The sequence below is a fragment of the Drosophila novamexicana genome, unplaced genomic scaffold, assembly GCF_003285875.2.
Source record: "Drosophila novamexicana strain 15010-1031.04,08,12 unplaced genomic scaffold, DnovRS2.1 tig00004555-arrow-pilon, whole genome shotgun sequence".
In the NCBI taxonomy this organism is placed as follows: Eukaryota; Metazoa; Arthropoda; class Insecta; order Diptera; family Drosophilidae; genus Drosophila; species Drosophila novamexicana.
In genome coordinates, this window is record NW_020825052.1 from 2,814,000 (window position 1) to 2,834,075 (window position 20,076).

The window sequence follows — 20,076 nt, forward strand, 5'->3', positions numbered from 1 at the left end:
TCGTCAGGCGGAGCATGAAAATGCGACAACACACACACACACACTCACACACACAAACTACAAATGCAAATGTGTGTATGTGTGTGGTCGTGTGCGTGGCAAAGTAAATTTGCCCTACCGAGTTTTTTGGCCCTGTGCATCGTTTGGCATTTGCTCTCCTCTGCTTTCACTAGACTCATCTGCACCCCTGCACGGCCCCGCCCGAGGGCTGATGGCCCTTTTTGGTTCGCAGCTTAATGCTTTTATAATGCACTCGACAACAAATGAAAATGAGCATAGCAAATGGCAAAAGTATTTACAGTGTTGCCTCAATACAAGCTCCACACCAAGTAAGCTTCAAGAGCAGTTGGCCTCGTAGCCCAACTCTTAACTAGCCCAACTGCAGTTGCCAACTATGCTGAGTTCTTCAAGAAGGCAGCTTCACGCCCAAATATGTTACGTTAATTCAATTAAAAGCATCTTGGGTTGGTGTCGGCTGCCGGTGCGGCAGCTATGGGGCGTGGTAGGGGTCGGGGTGTGGCAGGGTGGTGCCGAAAAACGACACCAGCTGGTTGCGGCACGCCAGGAATGAACAATGCAAAAGAGGCGGGCGGTCATGCCAACGCTTCTGCCAAGGTGCCAACAGCAAAAATAACAAAAACAATAACAACGTCATCAACATTTTCCTGTCCGCCTTCATCTTTGCCAGCTTCATTCACAGTCTCTCGTCCTGGCGAGAAATGTAAAACACTTTTGGCATGACAGCTGAAATGTCAGTTAAGCATGAATTGTCCCAGTCCTCTCTCCCACCCCAGACTGAAGAGCAGTAATCAAATTGTGTCTGCGCTTCTCCATTTGAATCGGGCTCCAGTGGCCGGCAAGGTGGGCACCAACTGAACTGAGCTGCTGTTGTTGGCAGCAGCATCTTTATTTTATTTTTTTCCTTTTATTTAAACTTGTTGCCTCAGCGGGTTAACTGCGAATTAAGTGAAGCAGTTGCCAAACGGTGTCGGGTTTATGAATGTCTACGGCACAGCGTTGAAAATATATAAGTTTATAGGTCTTTGGATTGGTGAACTATTTCTTATTTTCGTATGATTTTTATGTTTCATTCATTCATTGTACAAGATATTTCGACTCTCCTTGAGAATCGACTTAAGGGAGAAACGTCGTAAAGGAGGATAAAGTGTTGAATTGTGGTTTCGAGTTCGGGTTCGGCTATTCCCCTCAGTCAGTTAATGCAGCCTTAAATTCGGTAATAAATTTGTCAACATGATCATATTATCATCAATATTTCAGATCGACCAGAGACCAAGAAGTACAATGTCTGTTCTATGTGCAACACTGCGTATACGCAATATAGCTGAGTGAGTGCTTTGTTTTTGTTTTGTTAGTGCCCGCTGCGGCTGCTGTCGCTGCCATTTCGTTGATAAGCAGATGTTGCAGAAATCCATACACTCACACACACACACATACACACATACACAGGCACAGACACATGCTCATAGAGAGACAAACAATAGGAGCCCCAGTTGACAATTGTTTAGCTGCGTGTGCGTCTATGTATGCTTGTGTTTGCCTATGTTTGTTTATGTACCATCAGTTGACTGCACCTAGTTAGAGACAGTTCCGCCTAACCAGCCCCTAAACATACTGGCTCTTTGCTGGGCACCGATTATAATGCGGGCCATCTATATGCGTGTAAACGTTTGCCGTTTGCCTCTGTTTATATTTGCATACATTTGAGGGATCCATGTGTGTTTATGAGTATATCTATGTGTGGGTGAAACGTGTGTGTGTGTGTGTGTGTGTGTGTGTGGGTGAGTCGTGTATTTGACCGCCTGTTCTTGACATCACTAAAAATACTACACACAACGAATATGTCGAATATGTGCTATTGGCTCGATTTCGAATCGACTTGATGCAGCACAAAATAATAATAGGCCTCGTACACTGGATTTATGCATTGCATAGGTATGTGCACACGCATGTGTATATGTCTGAGTGTGTGCGTGTGTCATTATTTTGTGCGTTTTATTAAATTTAGCAACGTTTTGGGCCCTCTTTAATGCCGAGTCTAACCAACTATTTATGTCGCTTGTCATGTAACTGCCTCCCGCAACTCACGCTCGCACCTACAGGCGCCCCTTTACCGTCCCCATCCCTTGCACCTGCTAATGCGGCTGTTGTTTGTCAAACTTTTGCGCTAGCATGTCCCCTCCAGGCGTGTAGATTTATTTAGTCCGAGTGTATGGCCACAAAACTTGGATTTACTTCGACACAATTGTCAGCTTAGTCACGTTCCACGTTTCTCTCTCAGTGTGCGTGTGTGTATATGGTCTGGGATTTGCACAACGCACACACACACACACACATACACACACATACACACACACACACACATATATACACTTACACACATAGACTTAGGTACGTTAATACTAAACACAGCATATAAAGGTAAAAAGCAAAAGGCACGCGATGCGCATATTTTAGGTAAAAGTTGGCTCTTTTTTTGTTTGCTTTAGTTAGGGTTTTGTATGCTAGTTAGTTTCTAACTGTTATGCAAAGACTAAAGCGTATTAGTCCTTTTTGCTGCTGGCTAGCAACAAACTTTGATTCAAGCCAGTTTACATGTTGATACGTGAATGCGGCCCCAGGCTAAATCCAAGTCGCAAGCCGAATGGAACTCGCCGACAAGTCCCAGTGTGAGTTTCCCAACTGAGCTCCACTTTTCTCTCACTTTTGAGCAGATTTCTTGGCTGCTGCGTTGCATATTTTGTGGTGCAGTTAATAAAATTTAAAAAAGTGACCCACTTTGCCGGCGCCCCTTTTGGGAATGCCTGACAGCCGACTCGATCTGCCCCGCAAAATTCTGCTGGGTTGCAAACCAACTTTGACAGATTTTGATAGTTTTTGCCGAGATGTGAGCTGGGAGACGCGACGCGACGCTACGTCGCTTAATTGATTTTGTGGCAGGCAAAGTTCAGCAAACGACGGCGACAAACGACGGTACAAAAACCGCAGGCCAGCCGCTTGCAACGATTTAAGTTCATCATTTTTTTGCCTGGTCGCTCCCTACGGGTCGCCTACTTAGTGGCAAGTGCTGCACCGGCTGTAATCCTATTAGACGCCGGCGGCGTCTGCCACTCACTCCCAGCTAGCGTGTGTCTGCAGCAACATTGCGGTTTTTACTTGATCCAAGTGCTTGGGAGTGAGTAGCTCATGCCATTGCTTACTTTAAGGCTTTAAGTCGAGGCTCGTTTAGCCTAATTGCCAAAGGCGGGCATTGCATAATGGCTACGGAAACTTGGCTGCTGGCATCTAATAAATGTCAAGTGACAATTTCCAAAGTGCAATTGTCAAGCACGAAATGTTCCGGCTAGAATGGAACTTGGCGGCCGCTTTGCAGGCAGCGAAACTTTTTCGGGTGCTGGCAAAAGAATGAAACTGAAATCTAATTTAATGCTATATTTGACACATTTTGTGCATTGCGTGTGGCAAGTTGAAGTTGCAGAAGTCAGCTCTCACAACTTGCAACTGGGTCGCTCGGCAACGCCCGCTGCCACTCAATTATCGCTGAATAACATAAATTATTGCGTCCTACCATGAAAATTGCAAGGCGCTCAAAACTAGGCAACGTTTTTTCGCAGCTGTGCTCAGGAAATGCAGCAAAAACTTTGAAGCGGTCCAAAAGATGAAGGCCTGACATAACTGACATTGCCAGCGGCTCATTAAAATTTCAAAGTGCCAAGCGGCAGCCAACGGGCCAGCAAACTCATGCCCATCCGCCCAATCCATTTGCAGGGCATACCAAAATCAGGCATCACAACTCGCACAGAGGCAAGCTGTGAATGTGCTGGGCGTGCTTAACCTTCTTTGTCGTTCAGCTGTGGTATTGTTGTTGTTGTTGTTGTTGTTGCTGTTGTTGCTGTACGTGGGATGCAATGTTGCGAGGTGCTTGACATTTTGCTAGCGCCCAGCGCTATGCAACACAATTGCCTAACGCCTCGGCCACAAATGCCGCAAGCGCCGCAAGAGCCGAACCTACAGCGAGGCTCCATTGTCTGCGGCGACTTTAGCCTACAAAGCCTACAAACTTACTGCGCCTGACAAGCAAATTAAGCGCACAAAATAAAGCAACTCAAGTTGCGAACGTGTGTGTGTGTGTCCGTTTGTGTGTGTGTGTGTATGGCTAAAAGAAACTGCAAAGCAAATCGTAAAAAATAGTCGTAGTTTCCTTGTTGCAGCTGCAACTGTAGAGTATGGGTGTGTTGGTTAAAGTGCAGCAGTTAAGCACTTTTGTCTCAATGAGTGTCAACAAGCGCCCCCAACAATCTGGCGGCACACCACACACTCACACTCACTCACACACACATACACACACACACGCAAACAAGTCAAGTGTGACAGCTTGTGTGGAAAATAGAGAAAAATAATCGCCCTATTAATGAGCCTTAGGCCAAGTGCAACAAGCTGACAGACAACATGACCTGACCCAACATAACCCAGCTCCAGATACTATGCCCGGTTCGGCTATTTAGCTCATGTTCGTGTGCAATCACCCGAGGCGTGCTCTCTGTACGTGTAAGTGTGTGTGTGTGTGTGTCTGAGTGTGTAGAGGTTTGTTGCCACTACTGGATATACCCTGACAGAGGGTAGTAAACTTCTGTTATGGAACGTGTAACGCATGGAAGCAGACGGTCTGACCCCATGGAGTATGCATATTAGTCTCAAAGAATGCCTGCCTTTCTCTATGGATCGGACCACTATATCATATATCCGTCGAAAATGCAGTTTTTGTATGAAAAACTAATTGTCTACCAAGCTGTCTAGGAGAAACTTTTCTCCCAACATAACCGTATCAAATCGGGCTGCTATATCACAAATCTCTTATGGGAAATATTCTTCGGAAATAAACCTCTAAAATCACTTCTATGTCGTGAGTCTAAAAGTTGATTTAAACTTCGGCCTGTTATTCTTGCTTGATTTCACAGCATTCTTGTGCGCTGTGCGCACTGCCTGTGGTTTTGCCTTTTTTCTTATAGGTGATCTGCTTGCTTAAGGCTTAAATTGCTGCAAACTTGATGCTGTTTATTATTTTTTAAGTTTGAAAACATCTTGAATTTGCATTTACATATATTCGCTAGTTGAACCTAATTGGATTTCATATTTGGCCCCATTCCATTGAAGATTGTATTGCCAGGCACAAAAGTTGCCATGTAAACGGAGCAGCAACAAAAATGCGCAATAGAAAAAAAGAATATGCCAAATAGGCACTCGTCATTATGCTCAGCACAGACAGAGCACGAGCAAGGGAAGCCACGTGAGTAAATATACATAATACAAGGATAACAACAAAAACAACAACAAGAACAACAAAAAACTTACTTCAAATGAACATTTCGCTGATGTCCGCGTCAACGGTGCGTATACTTTTCAAGTTTCGCATTTCAACAGACCTGCCGAGTGGGGCGCAGGTCGCAACAACTTTAATTGGTGGCACATGAAAGAGAAAATCTCTTTTTTTAGACGGCTCCACTCCAAGCGGAGTGCTGCTTTAAGCAAGCGTCAGAGGTCAAAGGTTTTGGGGTTTTTGGCAGTGAGCTTTGTTTCTTTGGCAGTTGCTTTATTTATTATTCGGTTGCACTAATGGCAAACGGAGCAATTGCGCTTGCCACATGCCACATTCCACGACTTTACAGTTTCCCTCAATTTGTATTAATATAATTTAAAAATTTCTGTGCTCATTTTTTCAGCTGCTGCTTTTAGTGTACATTGGAGAGTCGTAAAAGTTGGATGCTCTGCTTTGGCTGGCACTCTTAATTTTTATTTGCCATTTCGAGGGTTGCACGCTGACCCTGCCACACACACACACGCGCACACTCACCCACACACCCACAAACACACTCAGACACAGCCTGGCCAGTGCTTTGCGGAGTTTGAAGCGTTTTCTTTTTCTTTCGTTTTTGAAGTTCACATAAAATTGAAAAGTAGCGAAAGTTTTGAGGGTTAGTTGTTCCGTTTCGAGGAACGGGGCCACTTGCGGTTTCTTTTTACGAATATTTCGACCAGAACATTTTGAGGAGTGTGCACGTTATATGTGTATGTACAAAAAAGAAAAACCATAACAACAACTTTCCTTATGTACGCACAAAATTTTTCTTTAAGCCTAGTTGCTGCTGCAAACTTTGTGCCTGGTAATTATGCGCCGCCGCATGCACAAAAGTTTCCTTCCTCTTTGGGGTGCAAGGAACCATGCAAATTATGATGATGACGACGACGATGATGACGATGATGATGATGCTACTGATGTCGGATGGTGCGAGAGCTTTGCGTCGACTTTCACGTCTCTGCCGGCTAGCTGCAACTTTGATCAGCGACTCGCCATTTCTGTTCTGTCATTCTGTTTCTTCTGTTTTCCAAGATTAATTATCTACATATTGAACATACTACCTTTCTAGAGATTTGTGTCTGTCTCCCTCTCTGTGTGTGTGTGTGTGTTACACAATTTCTTGAGTTAATTAAAAAGTTTGCGTTTCTTTGATTTCTGCTCGTATTCGGTACAAAGTTAATTTCCCAATTAAAGTCGGTTAATTGCAGTGCGCTAGGCAACCAGATAAAGCTATGCAGATATGCCAACATGCATTTGAAATGTGTATGTGTGTGTACTGGTGTGTGTCTGTGTGTTGGTGTGCTGCCATGGCTTGTGCAACGCTGCAGTGCCTACGCACAGGCGCAGCAGCAACAATTATTTTTTTTTTTTTTTTTTATTATTATTATTAAGTTTAGCTTTATTTTAATTTTTCTGTTATTATCTGGAACAACTTAAATTAAATTTGTATGAATATTTACAATCTACTTATTCTACTGGTAAGTCTTATATACAAATTTACAGTGTCAACTATATAAATCGATCTGGGAGATCTATTGGGTGAGACCTTCGTAGTCTCCTCCGCGTTCGGAGTCCTCCAATTCTGCGCCTATTCAGAAGACGCCTAGCCAGTCGATTAGGATGACTTCTCAGTCGCGCTATATAATTTGCGGCCTGTATATTTATTATGTCCCCGACTTTGGGCACTCCTAAGTCTTTTTCCAAGTCGGAGGTTCTCATATACCAGGGGGCACCAGACAGATATCGGAGCGTTTTTGCTTGGAGCACCCTGATTTTTGAAAGACTGGACTTTGCAGCAATGCCATATACCTGGATACCATAACGCCAGGCGGGAGCTATGCAGGATTTATAAATGGTGACTTTATTTTTCAAAGATAGCGCATTTCTACTGTTCAGAAGCCATCTTAGTTTTCTTATTCTGTTCTTTAGGGTTACTGAAACACTTGTGATGTGCTTGTTAAAGTTCAAGCGTCTGTCTAGGTGCACACCTAAGTATTTGTGGCTGTTGAAGTGCGTCACCAATTGGCCGCGCAAGAAAACTCCCGGACACATGTCCCTCCGTAGCGCATAGGTCACATTGGCGCATTTATTTAAATTAATGCCAATATTCCAGCGCTTGGCCCACATTTCAAATTGGTGGAGATATTGCTGCAGGACGTCGGTAGCTTCGTAGACACAATCGTTTCTTGACAAGATGGCTGTGTCATCTGCAAAAGTGGCGATTGTAAGGTCGTGGGGGTCCGCGACTTCAATTGTAGAGCCAGTGGGCATATCGTAGGTAAAGAGGGTGTAGAGCGTGGGCCCTAGCACACTCCCTTGAGGAACGCCAAGCAACAATTAAAAATAATGGAAAAACATTGCGGCACCAGCCACAACAAAAACAACACAGCCAACTAGCAACATTACAAGCAAACGCTGGCATTATGTAAAGCAATTAAAATGTAACAGCAGCAGCAGCAGAAAAAAAACTCATAGTATAACTTGAGCTGCACACACACACACACACACACTCGCACACACACACACTCGCACACAACAAACAAACCACTGACTTTTAATGGCATGCAAAATGTGTGCCAACCCGCAAGAGTCAGCTGAGAGCAGGACAGATGCAAGGACAGAGCGAGCGTGAGGGCGAGTCTGGCATTAAGCGATGCCCGCCGCTAAAAGTATACTAGAGAAAGGGCAGCTGCTTGCGGTATGTTGCTGCAACTTGAAGCTAACCCATGATTAAATAAATTGTTGAAAAATGTTCAACAAGCCAGCACACGGCCATTGTCGCTGCCCTGCTGCCACATTCGTTCCGCTGACCTGGTAAAAATCTATAAAATGCTGCACGGCTGTAGTATGGCGCCTGCCGTTAGGCAACATATTGCAGTCAAGGCCTCGCTGCGTGCATTTTTTAAATGCTCGCCGCTTCCTTTTCGTGTTGTTGCTCGTTGTTGCCGCAGCGCGGCATGTGGCACAAACGGAAGCCTCTGTTTGGCTCACATAAATAATAACAATAGTGGGACGTGGGGCATGGCAAATGCAGAGTGTGGGCGTGCTTGCAGCTGATGTGTGTGCGTGCGTGTGTGTGTGGGCGTGGCTAGGCAGCAACACGTGTAACAATCTTGTTACTGCAAACCCTTGTGCCCTTCCACCATCTAATGCTGCTGCTCTCCTTGTTGTCCTTTATTGAAACTATTTACGCTGTGTTTACAACTCTGTGTGCGTGTGCGAGTGTGTGTACGTGCGACTCTATCTATTATGTTACACACATACACATGTAGTTGTGCACCTTTCTGGGTTTGTGTACCTGGGTGTTTTTCATCTTGTTTAAAAATTGCCAACTATTCGGGTTGCCAGCCAGTTCGGCTGCTTACTTTAACTTATTGGCTTGCAGGCTTTAAAATGAAAGTGAGCAGACCAACAAATCAGGCAAAGTTTGTTTGCTCGCCTTGCAGTTAATTAAATGTAAAAATATTTACTTTCAGTTTGTAATAATAATAAATAAAAGTTTGGCAGGCACTTTAATCAGCAAATAAATTGTTGAAAATAAACTTCTGTAAATTATCCCAAGCTGAGGTTTTCAACATTGTACTCAATAAATATAAATACATATTTTCCGCAAAGCTTTTAGTTGTATAACTCAATCAGCTTTTTGATTCGACCATTTGTAGATGTCTGTGAATAACAATAATGGAATCGAATTTCATCTGCAAATGTTTACTTAAGAAAGTATGTATCTTATATGGTTGGTCAAATGATGATGATTGATAAAAACGTACAACCTGCCTTAGAAACGAAATATCATAAGCATGATTGGGAGTCTAATCGTCGGACTAGCAAACAAAAGATCGCTGGTTCAAGTCCAGCACTTTTTAATTCTTATTTTTGTTTTTTTATAATTGCAATTATTTACAACGATACAAGCAGATAATAAGCTAAGAGGAAAGCAAATAGATGGAAAATTAGTTGCCTACGTTCCTTCACCAACTCCTTGCATAAATGAATCAAATAATTATATTATTATTTAAAGGATAGATTTGAATCGACAGTGTGGCTTTTTCCCGTCCCCCTAATTGCAAGTATTCAAGCTATTTACGATTTTTGCTTAAAACACTGAAACATGTTAACTCACTTTTCAATTTTTAATATATCTAACTTTTTATTTGCAAATACGACGTGTTTGTAACCGTAGCATGTTTTTCCTAAATATTTGCTCAGAACTTTTTAGAGTGAATTTGTGATCTAGGTTTATGTAGACAGACTTGTGCTAGGTCTTGACTCTTTCAGCGTTGAAGCTTTATAAACTTTACTGAGAGAAAAGTGCTCTACCCTGCTTAACTAAAGCATGAGTAGAGGCAATGTCTGATAGTCATTTGAGCTATCAGCTTTTGTTTAGTATTTAATAATCAGTGCTTTAATTACATTAGTAATCGTACTTAATGCTCAGAGAACAGCAGCAGCTGATTCTATTTGTTTATGTTGGGAAGTCGTTTCTCTCGATAAGAAGCTAAACGGGTTTGGCGATCGGAGCATTTGCGCTCAGCGCACATCGCCCGAGAGCGCAATGGCAACAATTCAAGAGCTCTTAACAAAGCTTTCCTCTGCTAGAGCGAACACACAAAAGCTCTTTTGCCTCAGTAGCCAGTCGGCAGTTTGGGCTGAATGACGGAAGCGGTTTGGTCGCATTTTTCCGCCGGGTTCTTTGGAAAAGTTGCATGTTAGGCATAAAAATAAGTGCTAGACGATTGACGATAACATAATCTGTAACAAGATAATACGGAAGAACCTTTGGAAGTTCCGAAACAGGAAGACCAATAAACAAATGCTCTTTACTCTTTGTAAGCACTCAAACAAATAGCAGCAGACGGGCAAAGTTCAGAGCGCCATATGGGAACTTTGTCACTGAGCGATGTGAGTAAGCACAATTTAAAGCTTTGGCCGGCTCGCAGAGCAGCTGGCATTGCTTATACACTGTTCAACATGAAACTGTTTTCACTTTTCGATTTCGCAGTACGAGGATGTGCGCATCTGGGCGCCCTGGGGTCACATTGCGGGTCGCTGGTACGGCAATCGATCGGAACGCCCTATTCTGGCCATTCACGGCTGGCTGGACAATTTGGGCACCTTTGATACACTAATACCCTTGCTGCCCGACTACCTTTGCGTGCTCTGCATTGATCTGCCTGGACATGGTTGCTCCGCTCGGCTGCCAGCGGGCATGCACTACAGCACAGCCGAGTTTATGCTTATCATTGCACGGGTCATGAAGGAGTACAAATGGCCAAAGGTCTCGTTGATGGGCCACTCGCTCGGCGGCGTTTTGAGCTTTATTTACACTGCACTCGCACCACACACTGTCGATCTGGTCATCTCATTGGACATTCTTCTACCTCCCTTGGAGTCACCTGAGGGCTTGGAGGTCTTAGGTTACGCTTTGGATAAGCACCTGGTGGAGGATGAGCGTGCTGAAGAGGCTTTAATGCGTGAGCCTCCTTCCTACACGTTAGCCCAGCTGCGCAGTGTCCTGAGCAAGGGGAGCAACAACTCGGTGCCGCCAGAATTTGCCCAGTATTTGCTACACCGAAGCGTCACCAAGTCGCAGCTATATCCGGAGAAGTTCTACTTTTCGAGGGATGGCCGCACCAAGTACTACAATATATTGCCGCTCAATTCTGCTCTAGCCGCTGAAATGGCGCGACGCATCAAGAATAAGCCCTATCTCATCATAAAGGGATCCAAGTCCCCCTTCATTAGCGCCAGGTCTAACGAGGCTATCAACATTTTAAGAAACCAAAATCCGCACTTAGAGTACTACGAAGTACCCGGCACTCATCACGTGCATCTAATCAGTCCCGAACTATGTGCCCAGTACATAGTTCCCTTCCTGAGACATCATCGCCCGCCCACAGTGTCCAGCTGGTCGTTAGCTGGGGAGGAGCAGAAGCTAAGCACACAGGAGCATCGCAAGGCACAGGAGAACTTCTTTGCGAGGAATCTAAAGCGTCTTAGTAAGCTTTAAAGCCAAAAGGGGGAATACCATCTTAGATCTATATGTAATAAATAGTTGACATGGCTGACTGAAGCTACCTTTTGGCTCGAAAGTGGGCACTAAGAGAAGGTGCTTGCATATCGACCTGGAAGGGAAACGGTTGGTCAATGTTTGTATAAAAAAACTTAAAAAACATAGCCACTTAACTGAGCTTTTCAAACGTGACAACAGGAGCCTGCGAAGTTTGGGGCGTCGGACTTATAATCAAGAGGTCGCTGGTTTAAAAATTCGAATTGTCAACTATTGTAGTTGTTTGTTTAATTTGTTTATAATTGTCACACAGCAAAATGCAATAATAAATTAAAAAAACAACAAAGATATGCAAAATAACAATAACAAACAAAATGTATATTTTTTGTTTATTTTGTCCACTATGAGACTGTCATATGCCAGACACAATTCAGTGAGTTTTTCTAAAGTAGTTTTGTTTTTTAAATTAAAAAAGAATATTTGTCTTGTGTACAATAGAGGCGATGCAAGATGCGTGGCCTCGACCTGAAGTTGGGCCGGGCTAGTTCATCCCGTACAATATATAAGATTGTGTGTATAAAGAGTATCGGGAGTATCGGGATTGTAATAAAATTTACTGATTTGCAAAACTCTTAATAAAAAATGAACGAACGAATTTTAAATAAAAAGATATATAAGAAAGAAAGGAAAGTAAAAGCCCTCTTCAATACAAAATACTGAGCCGAGAAATTTTAGACAAATACAAATAAAAAGAACAAAAGATTAGTTAAGCGGGAATCAATATAGGAACTGTCTATGTATAATATCTTATTGTGGCTTTTTCAACTTTAAACAACTTACGCAAACCTTGCATTGAGATATCACAGTTAATTTCATCTGGACGCTTACCTGTAAAAAAGGAAATAATTAGTTGTAGCTTTCAGTTGAAAATTAAGTAAGTATATTTATGAGACTTAATTTAAATACTAAATCGCAGCGCTTTTTAAATTCTCATATTTACATTTTTTATTTCTTTAATTTCATTATTCAATATGTGTTTTGGCTGAAGCTTTTGCAATAATTTAATTTGCTGCATTTTGTGGCTAACCACATTGAATTTGTTGTTGTTGTAGCGCTTGCTGTTGCGACTGTATTCTTTTTATTTTTTATTTTATTTAATTTATTTTCTTTTTTTTATATTACATATTATGTACATTTATTTTGCAACCACGTTGGGGGTTTTGTTGCAGCTTTGTCCGTGTCAGTCGCAGCAATTACCGCCTCAGATTTACTTTTACAATTTCACATATTATTATGCTACGCTTTTTTGCGGCGTGAATTTATTTAGTGTGAAATGTTTTTGCCATAAATATGAAAATTGTTGAAATGAATGTTGTCATATTAGAAAACAGATTGAAGCGTATTTAAAGTGTTGAACTTTCGCCTCTGCAACAATGCAAACCGATTCTTTGTCTCTGAGCAGCAACAAGAAGAGGCGTCAATACAATAATAGTTGGAAAATTAATTTAAATGTCTCGCTAATGAATGTTTACAGCGCTCATAATTTGTATGCATATGAAAAATAAATAGGCCCGCTCTGTGGCCCATTGTCATGCTAATCATGGAAAATGAAAATGGAAATCAAAAATCTTGCATAATTGACAAAAAATTAGCCGCAGTAACCCGAAGCCGAACTCGATCCCGAACCCGACACCCCTCCCAAACACAATACGACTGCGTTTCAGATACGAATGCGATACGAGATTCAATTTTCGATGCGCCGTCTGTCATCTGCATATTAACGGCATAAAATGTCAACTGTCATGTCGCCCGACACTTGCCGCGCCACTTTTTTCACTAATGTCCACATATATGTTATATATGCATACTATATCTATATGTGCTTGTAACACTATCATTGTCTGTTCACTCTTATCGGAGCGCCGCTTGCGTGAAACTGTGAAATGATTGGGAACTGATATGCAAATTCGTGATGCCAGCCATGGTTAGTAATTGAGAGAAATTTGTGCTGTTGACTGAAATTGACTTTTGATTAATAGGCGACTATTTAAAATGCATTTGGTGTGGAACGCACACAGCGGGGCTTACACGTTGCGTAAGCCACGCCTAATCAGCCAAGGTTCGACTCACCAGCCCAGGCAACTGTTGCACTCATCAAGCCTCGTTAGCTGCACACAGAAAAAAAAAGAAAAGGGGGAACGAAAAGTTTTGGCAGCCGCACATTTGGAACATTTCTGCGTAGGCAGCTTCAGTTTGTGGCGCTGTCCAGTTACCAATTCCAATGCCAAGGCCCGAAACCCAAGACCGAAGCCCCAGCCACGACGAGCGACAAGCGGACAATCAGTTGTTCTTGTTACTGCTTGTTGCTGTTGCAGCTGATGTTGCAGTTGATGTTGTTGGCCGTTGCCGCGTACAGTAGCCACATGAACATGTCCAAAACTTGCAACGTGCAACTGGCAAGAGGCTGGAGACGACTGGCAACTGGGCGAGGTCGCAGCCTGGTCTGAGCATGGACAAAAGTTAATGACTTTAGGCTTAGCGGCAACAATGTGAGGCACATTTCCTTTTTTGTGCTTATGCAATGATAATAAAACGCAGCCTGTGTGCGGCAAGCCGAGAGCGCATAAGAGACATCAATAGAGCGGGAGAGAGAGAGAATGAGTATAAATGAAATAAATTACTGCGCAGGCGCAGCGACCACGTCGTTGTCGGCAGCAGCGTCTGCATTCAAACAAGGAGCATGTGGCCCGAGCTCTGAGCAATTTGAATGGACGTGTTCCTTGGGCTCTGTGTGTCTGTCGATGTCTGGCTGTTCTGCGCCGGTGCGGTGTGTGGGTTCCATGCGGTCTTCATTTGAATGCGCAACATGTTGTGGCATGCAACGACCTGTGCCAGTGGCAGTGCCCAATGCCTGTACATGGACCTGGTCAGATCCGCCTCCATGCAGACGCGCATCAGCTACTCCTACGGCTTCATTTGCCATTATCTTCCAGTTGGTTAGTTAGTGCGCTTTAATTTATCGCTGCAAGCAGGCGAGCAAGCATCCTTTGGATATGCACAGAAGATATAGCTCGACTCTGTTCATAATACACCTACTACTACAACTACAACTGCCGACAATACCACACGAGGCAAGTCAATTGTCCATTTCATTCCTTTGCCGTGCATCAGTTCACGTATCGCTCTCATAAATTTCTGCTATTGTTGTTATTGTTCTTGTCTTCTTTCAGAATGGATGCAAATATGAAACAGCCTCCAACCCCAAGCTCAACTCTTTGGCTCTTGGCTCCCTGCTTGGTTGTCCGGCTACTTATTTGCTTATTGAGTTTATTATTGTTGTCGTTATCTGACATGTTGTTGTTGTCGTTATTATTGTTGTTGATGTGTTGTTGTTGATTGTGGTCATTGCTGCTGGTTATCATTATGTTTATTATTGCACTCGCCCAGCTACCTCCGCACGCTGCCGCCAAGATAGTCAGATGCATTAATATGCGCATCATTCTGCGCTAATATTAAATTAGTCCGTTGTACGTAAGGAGGCGACGGAAGCAATGCCTCGTGCCCACTCTGGCTTTGGGTCTGGCTCTGGCATGGGATTAGTGCGCAGCTTCAATTGATGTTTAAAGCATGTTTATCAGTTTTGTGTGCTTAATGAATGAGAAGTAATATGGAGATAAAGATAAAGGATAAAGCACTGACTTAGAGCCAGGAAGCTGAATGAACACGAAGAAGGGGTTAGGCAGGTGGGCGAAAACATGAAAACATGAGGTCGCCAGCTCAAAGAAAGAAATTTTTAGCATATTATAAGAGTAAGAAATCTTCGGAAAAATTAGGTATACAATTAAAAAAAGGAAACTGGGCTTTGGATAACAGCCGCTAGCTTAATATAAAGAACATATGGCATGAGCTTTACAATTTTTTGAGTCCAGTTACGATACACCAGTTTCAGTTCCTTCCTGTTGAGCACAATGCTTGCATTTCCTGTACATGTTTCTTTATCAATTCGACGGCTCATTTATACTAACAACAGCGACTCGGCGCAAGCTTAAGGCTAATGTCCGGCGAATGCCAGTCCGACAAATACAAATGTATGCCAGCTTTATCGGCATGAAGTCGAGCTGCTCGGGCAGGACTTGACTAAGCAGTTCATCAAGCGGGTTGGCCTTCATCAGTGGCAGCGAACACGCCCATACTGGATGTGGATGCCCAATGTTGCTGCCTATTTACCATTTACCATTCTCAAGCTTTTCCACTTCCGGGCAATATACTAAAGCGTTTCCATGCGTAGGTAGCCGAGGATTTGTGCAATACACTTGGAGCCGGCTCGAGTTCATAATCTTGCCACTCAAATCGCTAAGCAGCTTGGCAGGAGCAGCTGGAGCGGCTTCCCTTCTTTAGAGCTGCACTTAATTTACCCTTAATTAATTGACCTGCAGTCTAGTTGAGTCCACACTTTTTCTGTCCACCAGCTGGCACTACACTCCCCAGGCCCTGGCTCTGCTCTACTTAGCTGCGGCGTTTGCCATTTTTGCAAATGTTTTGTGTGCATGCAAATGGTTCGTTCAGTTGCTCATTCACTCATTCAGTCAGTTAGTCAGGCAGGCAGGCAGGCAGGCAGGCAGGCAGGCGGGCAGGCAGGCAGTCAGCCAGTCCGTGGTCAGTTCCATTCATTTCTATGGCTCGCTCAAGTGGCGCTGTGGCCACTCGAGTGGCCTGCCCACTTGAGAGAGCCAAGCCCGTACTGGCATGGCCCGACCTGAATTGCCCCAAGCTCATTTAATTTAAATTTGAATTTGAATTTTATATTCATTTATTCGTGTGCAGCCAGGGCGCTGTCAGATCGAATACCCTGCAAAGAATGCCCAACTTAACAAAAGTTTCATGCCCAATAACTATTTGTTCGTCAACTGGATTTCGATGTGCTCTGCAGCTTTATAGGGCAACTGACCGTCGTATTTGTTTGTGGCTCTCGAAATGCAATTAAAACTTAATAAGCTGCAAGCTTTACAGCAAACTGTCCATCCACCCCCTCCCATCAAACCGACTAGTTAACTATTTCGATTCGTTGTTTATCGGTTGTATTTGCCACTCAATTAATTATTTTACTGCATTCGCACAAGTTTTAAAGCCTGCGGTCAGTTTGAGTAATGTTTAATTAACAGACGAGTCGAATCGAGTCGAGTCGAGTGGAGTCGAGTGTGTGTTGGAAATTGTACGAAATTGGGTCATTCACTGGCCAGCAATGCGTTTTGCGTTGCTCGAGTGCTCCAGATCTGCTCATATTATGGTAACTAATTAAGGCAAGGCTATGCTAAAAACTAACTTCAACTAACCCCCCTTCCGCTCAGCCACACACACACACACAGTCTCAGGCACAGTCATCTGTGCTTTATTGTGCAGAGTGTCGGATGTGTCTCATCGTAGTCAAACTCATTCGCAGAACACTTAATGCGCACTAATGAAATGTCAGCTTAAGTCATAACTCAACTGCAGTAGCAGCAGCAGAAGCGGCAGCAGCAACAAAAGCCAAGTCCGAGCAACAACAAATGAGCTGGCTGCTCAACACCGAAACCACAACTAAAGCCCAAGCACAAGCTGGAGTCTAAGTCCAATTCCAATCCCAGTCCCAGTTCAGTTCCCAAGCAGCTACTGAACAATTACTTATAACAAGAATCTATGACAAAGCCAAGGGCGCAACTTTTGTGGGGCTTTTCGCTTGGCTTTTAAATATGACATGCATTTATGAGATTTATGTGCTTGCTACATCATATGTGAGTGTGTGTGTGTGCGTGTGTGTGCGCGTGTGCTGCTGCTGCTAAACAAAATGGCGGCCATTGTAATTGATAAGTTTCGCTGTGTGTTGCCGTTATTGTCCTGTCAATGGACGCCATTTTGCTTACACACTAAAAGAGATTGATGATGCTTTGAAGGACTCGCCACGCGGACCCAGACTTGACTGCGAGTCTCCGAACTTGCGTAATTGTAGCGGCAAAATTAAATGATGAAAAGTTTTCTTTTAGCATCCAGCCACCCACTTGCCCCACCGGGCCCCATGCTTTAACCGACTGAGTGCGACGTCCATTTGATTGATGAAATGATAAATATCTGGCTCTGTCTTTTGCCATCGCCCGCAAGAATTGTTACAAGCTGTGAGCTGAGGGTTGTGGGTATTATTATTGCGTTATTATTAAAGCGTTTTTAATGCTAAATGTCAAATGCAGGACAGATAAGCAGCCCCAGCTGTCAATGCAACGACTACACAGACAAAAGAGTGGGTTCGGGTTGGGTGAATGAATGGTGGACATGCGAATATTTGGCGAGCACAAAATACGCTCAAGTGGCTGCCAAAAGAAGAGTCGATCCGGAGGAATCATTACTAAATGAGCATGTTATGGGGCTTCAATAGATAGCTGACTGTCTGCCCGCCTGTCTGTTTGTCGGCCTGTCTATCTGTCTGTCTGTCTGTCTGGATGGACTGGCTGCCGTCGGCTGAGCTGCAAATCCCACTTAAAATCCGCTCCGTTTACGAAAATGTAATGATGATTAATTACCGACGCAGAGTGTGGCAGTAGCAGCATGCTGGTTGAGGTTTTTTCGGGCTGTCTTTTTTTTTTCTTCCGGGAAAGTGCTAAGTACGCAACGCAGCATTGGGAAGTGAGGGGGAGGGGCTTGTGTGCGCGCTTAGCGGACGCCTTTCACTCCCGCTGGCCTGGCAGGGGTCATTATCGCGAGGAGGGCCACCAGCTCAAAAGCCTGCCTAATAGTTCTACTTCTGACCCACAGATGCCGCCACCCCGAAAAAAAAAACAAAAGTAATTAATATGCCAAACTTTGCGTCGCTGTTGTTGTCAGATCTTGGGTAGCCAAGCCGAAGAAACCTCTCGGTTGGGTTCATTAAAACCAAGGTTAAGTCAATGTTGAATGCAGCTGCCATCTGCCTTCACTTCAACTTTTATTTGCAAATATAGATCGCAATTAGCGAGCTAACCACAAATATAAAAATCAAAATAATTGAACAGCCCATCAGCGGGTCATATGGCCAACGGCTCGTTGTCTAACCCAATCAGATGCTGGCGCTAACTAACCAGCTCTCTGGGGTCTGCAAACCGCATTATGGGTCAATTATAAACCATTTTCATGCTAATTGCAATGCAACTCGACCCGTTGCCAATGGCAAATCGCGAATTTATCGAATTTATTATAATCAAAGCTCAATATAATGCATACACAGCTGACACGCGATGCTCGCGCAGCTTGCAGCTCGACACTTGCAATGCCAATGCATTTAAAAACCCATTTACACGGCCTCAGCGCCTGAATCCTCCCAGCTGCCCCGCTCTGCTCAACGAACTAACCCGTTGAGGCGGACAAAACGCTAATTTGTTTTTAATATGCGGCGTAGACATGGATGTGGACATGGTTACGCTGAACGCTGAACGCTGCCTTAGTGCTTGATTATCTGCTCAAAAATTCATAAGCCGAAAAGTGTTTCATCGTTAACACCCAAGCGACCGACCAACCGACCGATTGACTGACTGACTGACTCACTGGCTGAACGGCTGTTCGAAGTTTGGATTCTTCGGCTAGCTCGTCTTGGCTAAATCCAAGGCGCATTGCGGCTTAACAATGTTATTAAAATTAATATAAATGACTTCGGAGCGGCATGGACATTAGCACTGCGGCTCCTCCTCCAACCCTCCTGTACCCCGCCATTCATGACGACCGATACGCCTGTGGTGTGTATGAAAGATGTGTGTATGTAAGGAAGATATGTGTATCTATGGGTAGATAGACGGTTAGCTGGTTTGGTCGATAGGCTCTTAACCGGGCGGCGGCGTTTGCTCTTGTTGTTTTTGTAATTAGTTAGCGCTTTGGACGTTGGTATAAAACTGAACGCCGTTCAATGGTTTCTCTTTTCGTTTTGTTTCTCTTCTGTTTCTGTTATTTATTCATATTTTTTATGATTTTTTTGTTGCTTCTTTTTGGACAATTTTTACGCTTCTTCAGTTGCGTCTCCGCTGGAAGTTTGTAACGCCTCTCCATATAATTAATTATGTTCTTTGTACTTTATGCGGAATTCGTAAGGCAATAAACGTTTTCTTGAACTTTTTTCGAAAAAAGTTGAAAAATGTTCATGCCCTGTCTACGACTCTATACTTCGACCAAGATGTACATAGATGGATATTTTTGCCAACATATATTTGTGTATGATACTGACTATAAGAAATAAAGGTGTTGAATGTAGAATATAGGTTAATGTATATATACATATATCTGTTTAGTTGCTTAATACCTAAATTTGTATGTACATGTACATGCACATGCATATACTCAACTAATATTGTATGTTAAGCTGCGTGTAGGGTATCTCCTAGTCATGCACTCTCGACCAGATCACTCTGTTTTGCGGTTGCCTTTGGCCCTATTCTTGGCTTTTTGTTCTCTAATGAAAAGTGATTGCTGTGAAGCGTGAATAAGTTGCCGGTAACGAGTTTTATTAATTAAAACATATGAAGATCTTTAGTTCAATATTTGTTGCTGGATCTTAGGGCTAGCATAATTTAAGCTGTTTACTTGGCTTTTGTCTGATAGAATTTTGATATATCGAGTCTAAACTGTAAATTAAATGCTAATTCCGGCAAATCTGCATGTCTGGCGTGATTACAGGTGTAAGCCAAAGGTGTACATTTAA

The 20,076-nt window shown here is 43.4% G+C and overlaps 2 protein-coding genes across 2 annotated transcripts in view; one reads left to right on the plus strand and one right to left on the minus strand.

Annotated features, from left to right (window-relative positions):
* The window catches only part of LOC115770509 (teneurin-m), a 145,084-nt gene that overhangs the window by 56,809 nt on the left and 68,199 nt on the right, over window positions 1-20,076 (minus strand). The gene's annotated exons all lie outside the window — the stretch shown is intronic.
* LOC115770513 (serine hydrolase-like protein) lies at window positions 9,888-11,724 on the plus strand. The gene is made up of 2 exons (XM_030715814.1): window positions 9,888-10,276; window positions 10,377-11,724. The coding sequence occupies exons 1-2, from the start codon at window positions 10,253-10,255 to the stop codon at window positions 11,382-11,384; spliced, it is 1,032 nt and encodes a 343-aa protein (XP_030571674.1). The 5' UTR covers window positions 9,888-10,252; the 3' UTR covers window positions 11,385-11,724.

Excerpts from the sequence above, each read along its gene's own strand:
- LOC115770513 (XM_030715814.1), top strand. The coding sequence starts at position 10,253 with ATGGGAACTTTGTCACTGAGCGAT. Across the intron at positions 10,277-10,376 it reads GAACTTTGTCACTGAGCGAT|TACGAGGATGTGCGCATCTG; the intron begins GTGAGTAAGCAC and ends TCGATTTCGCAG.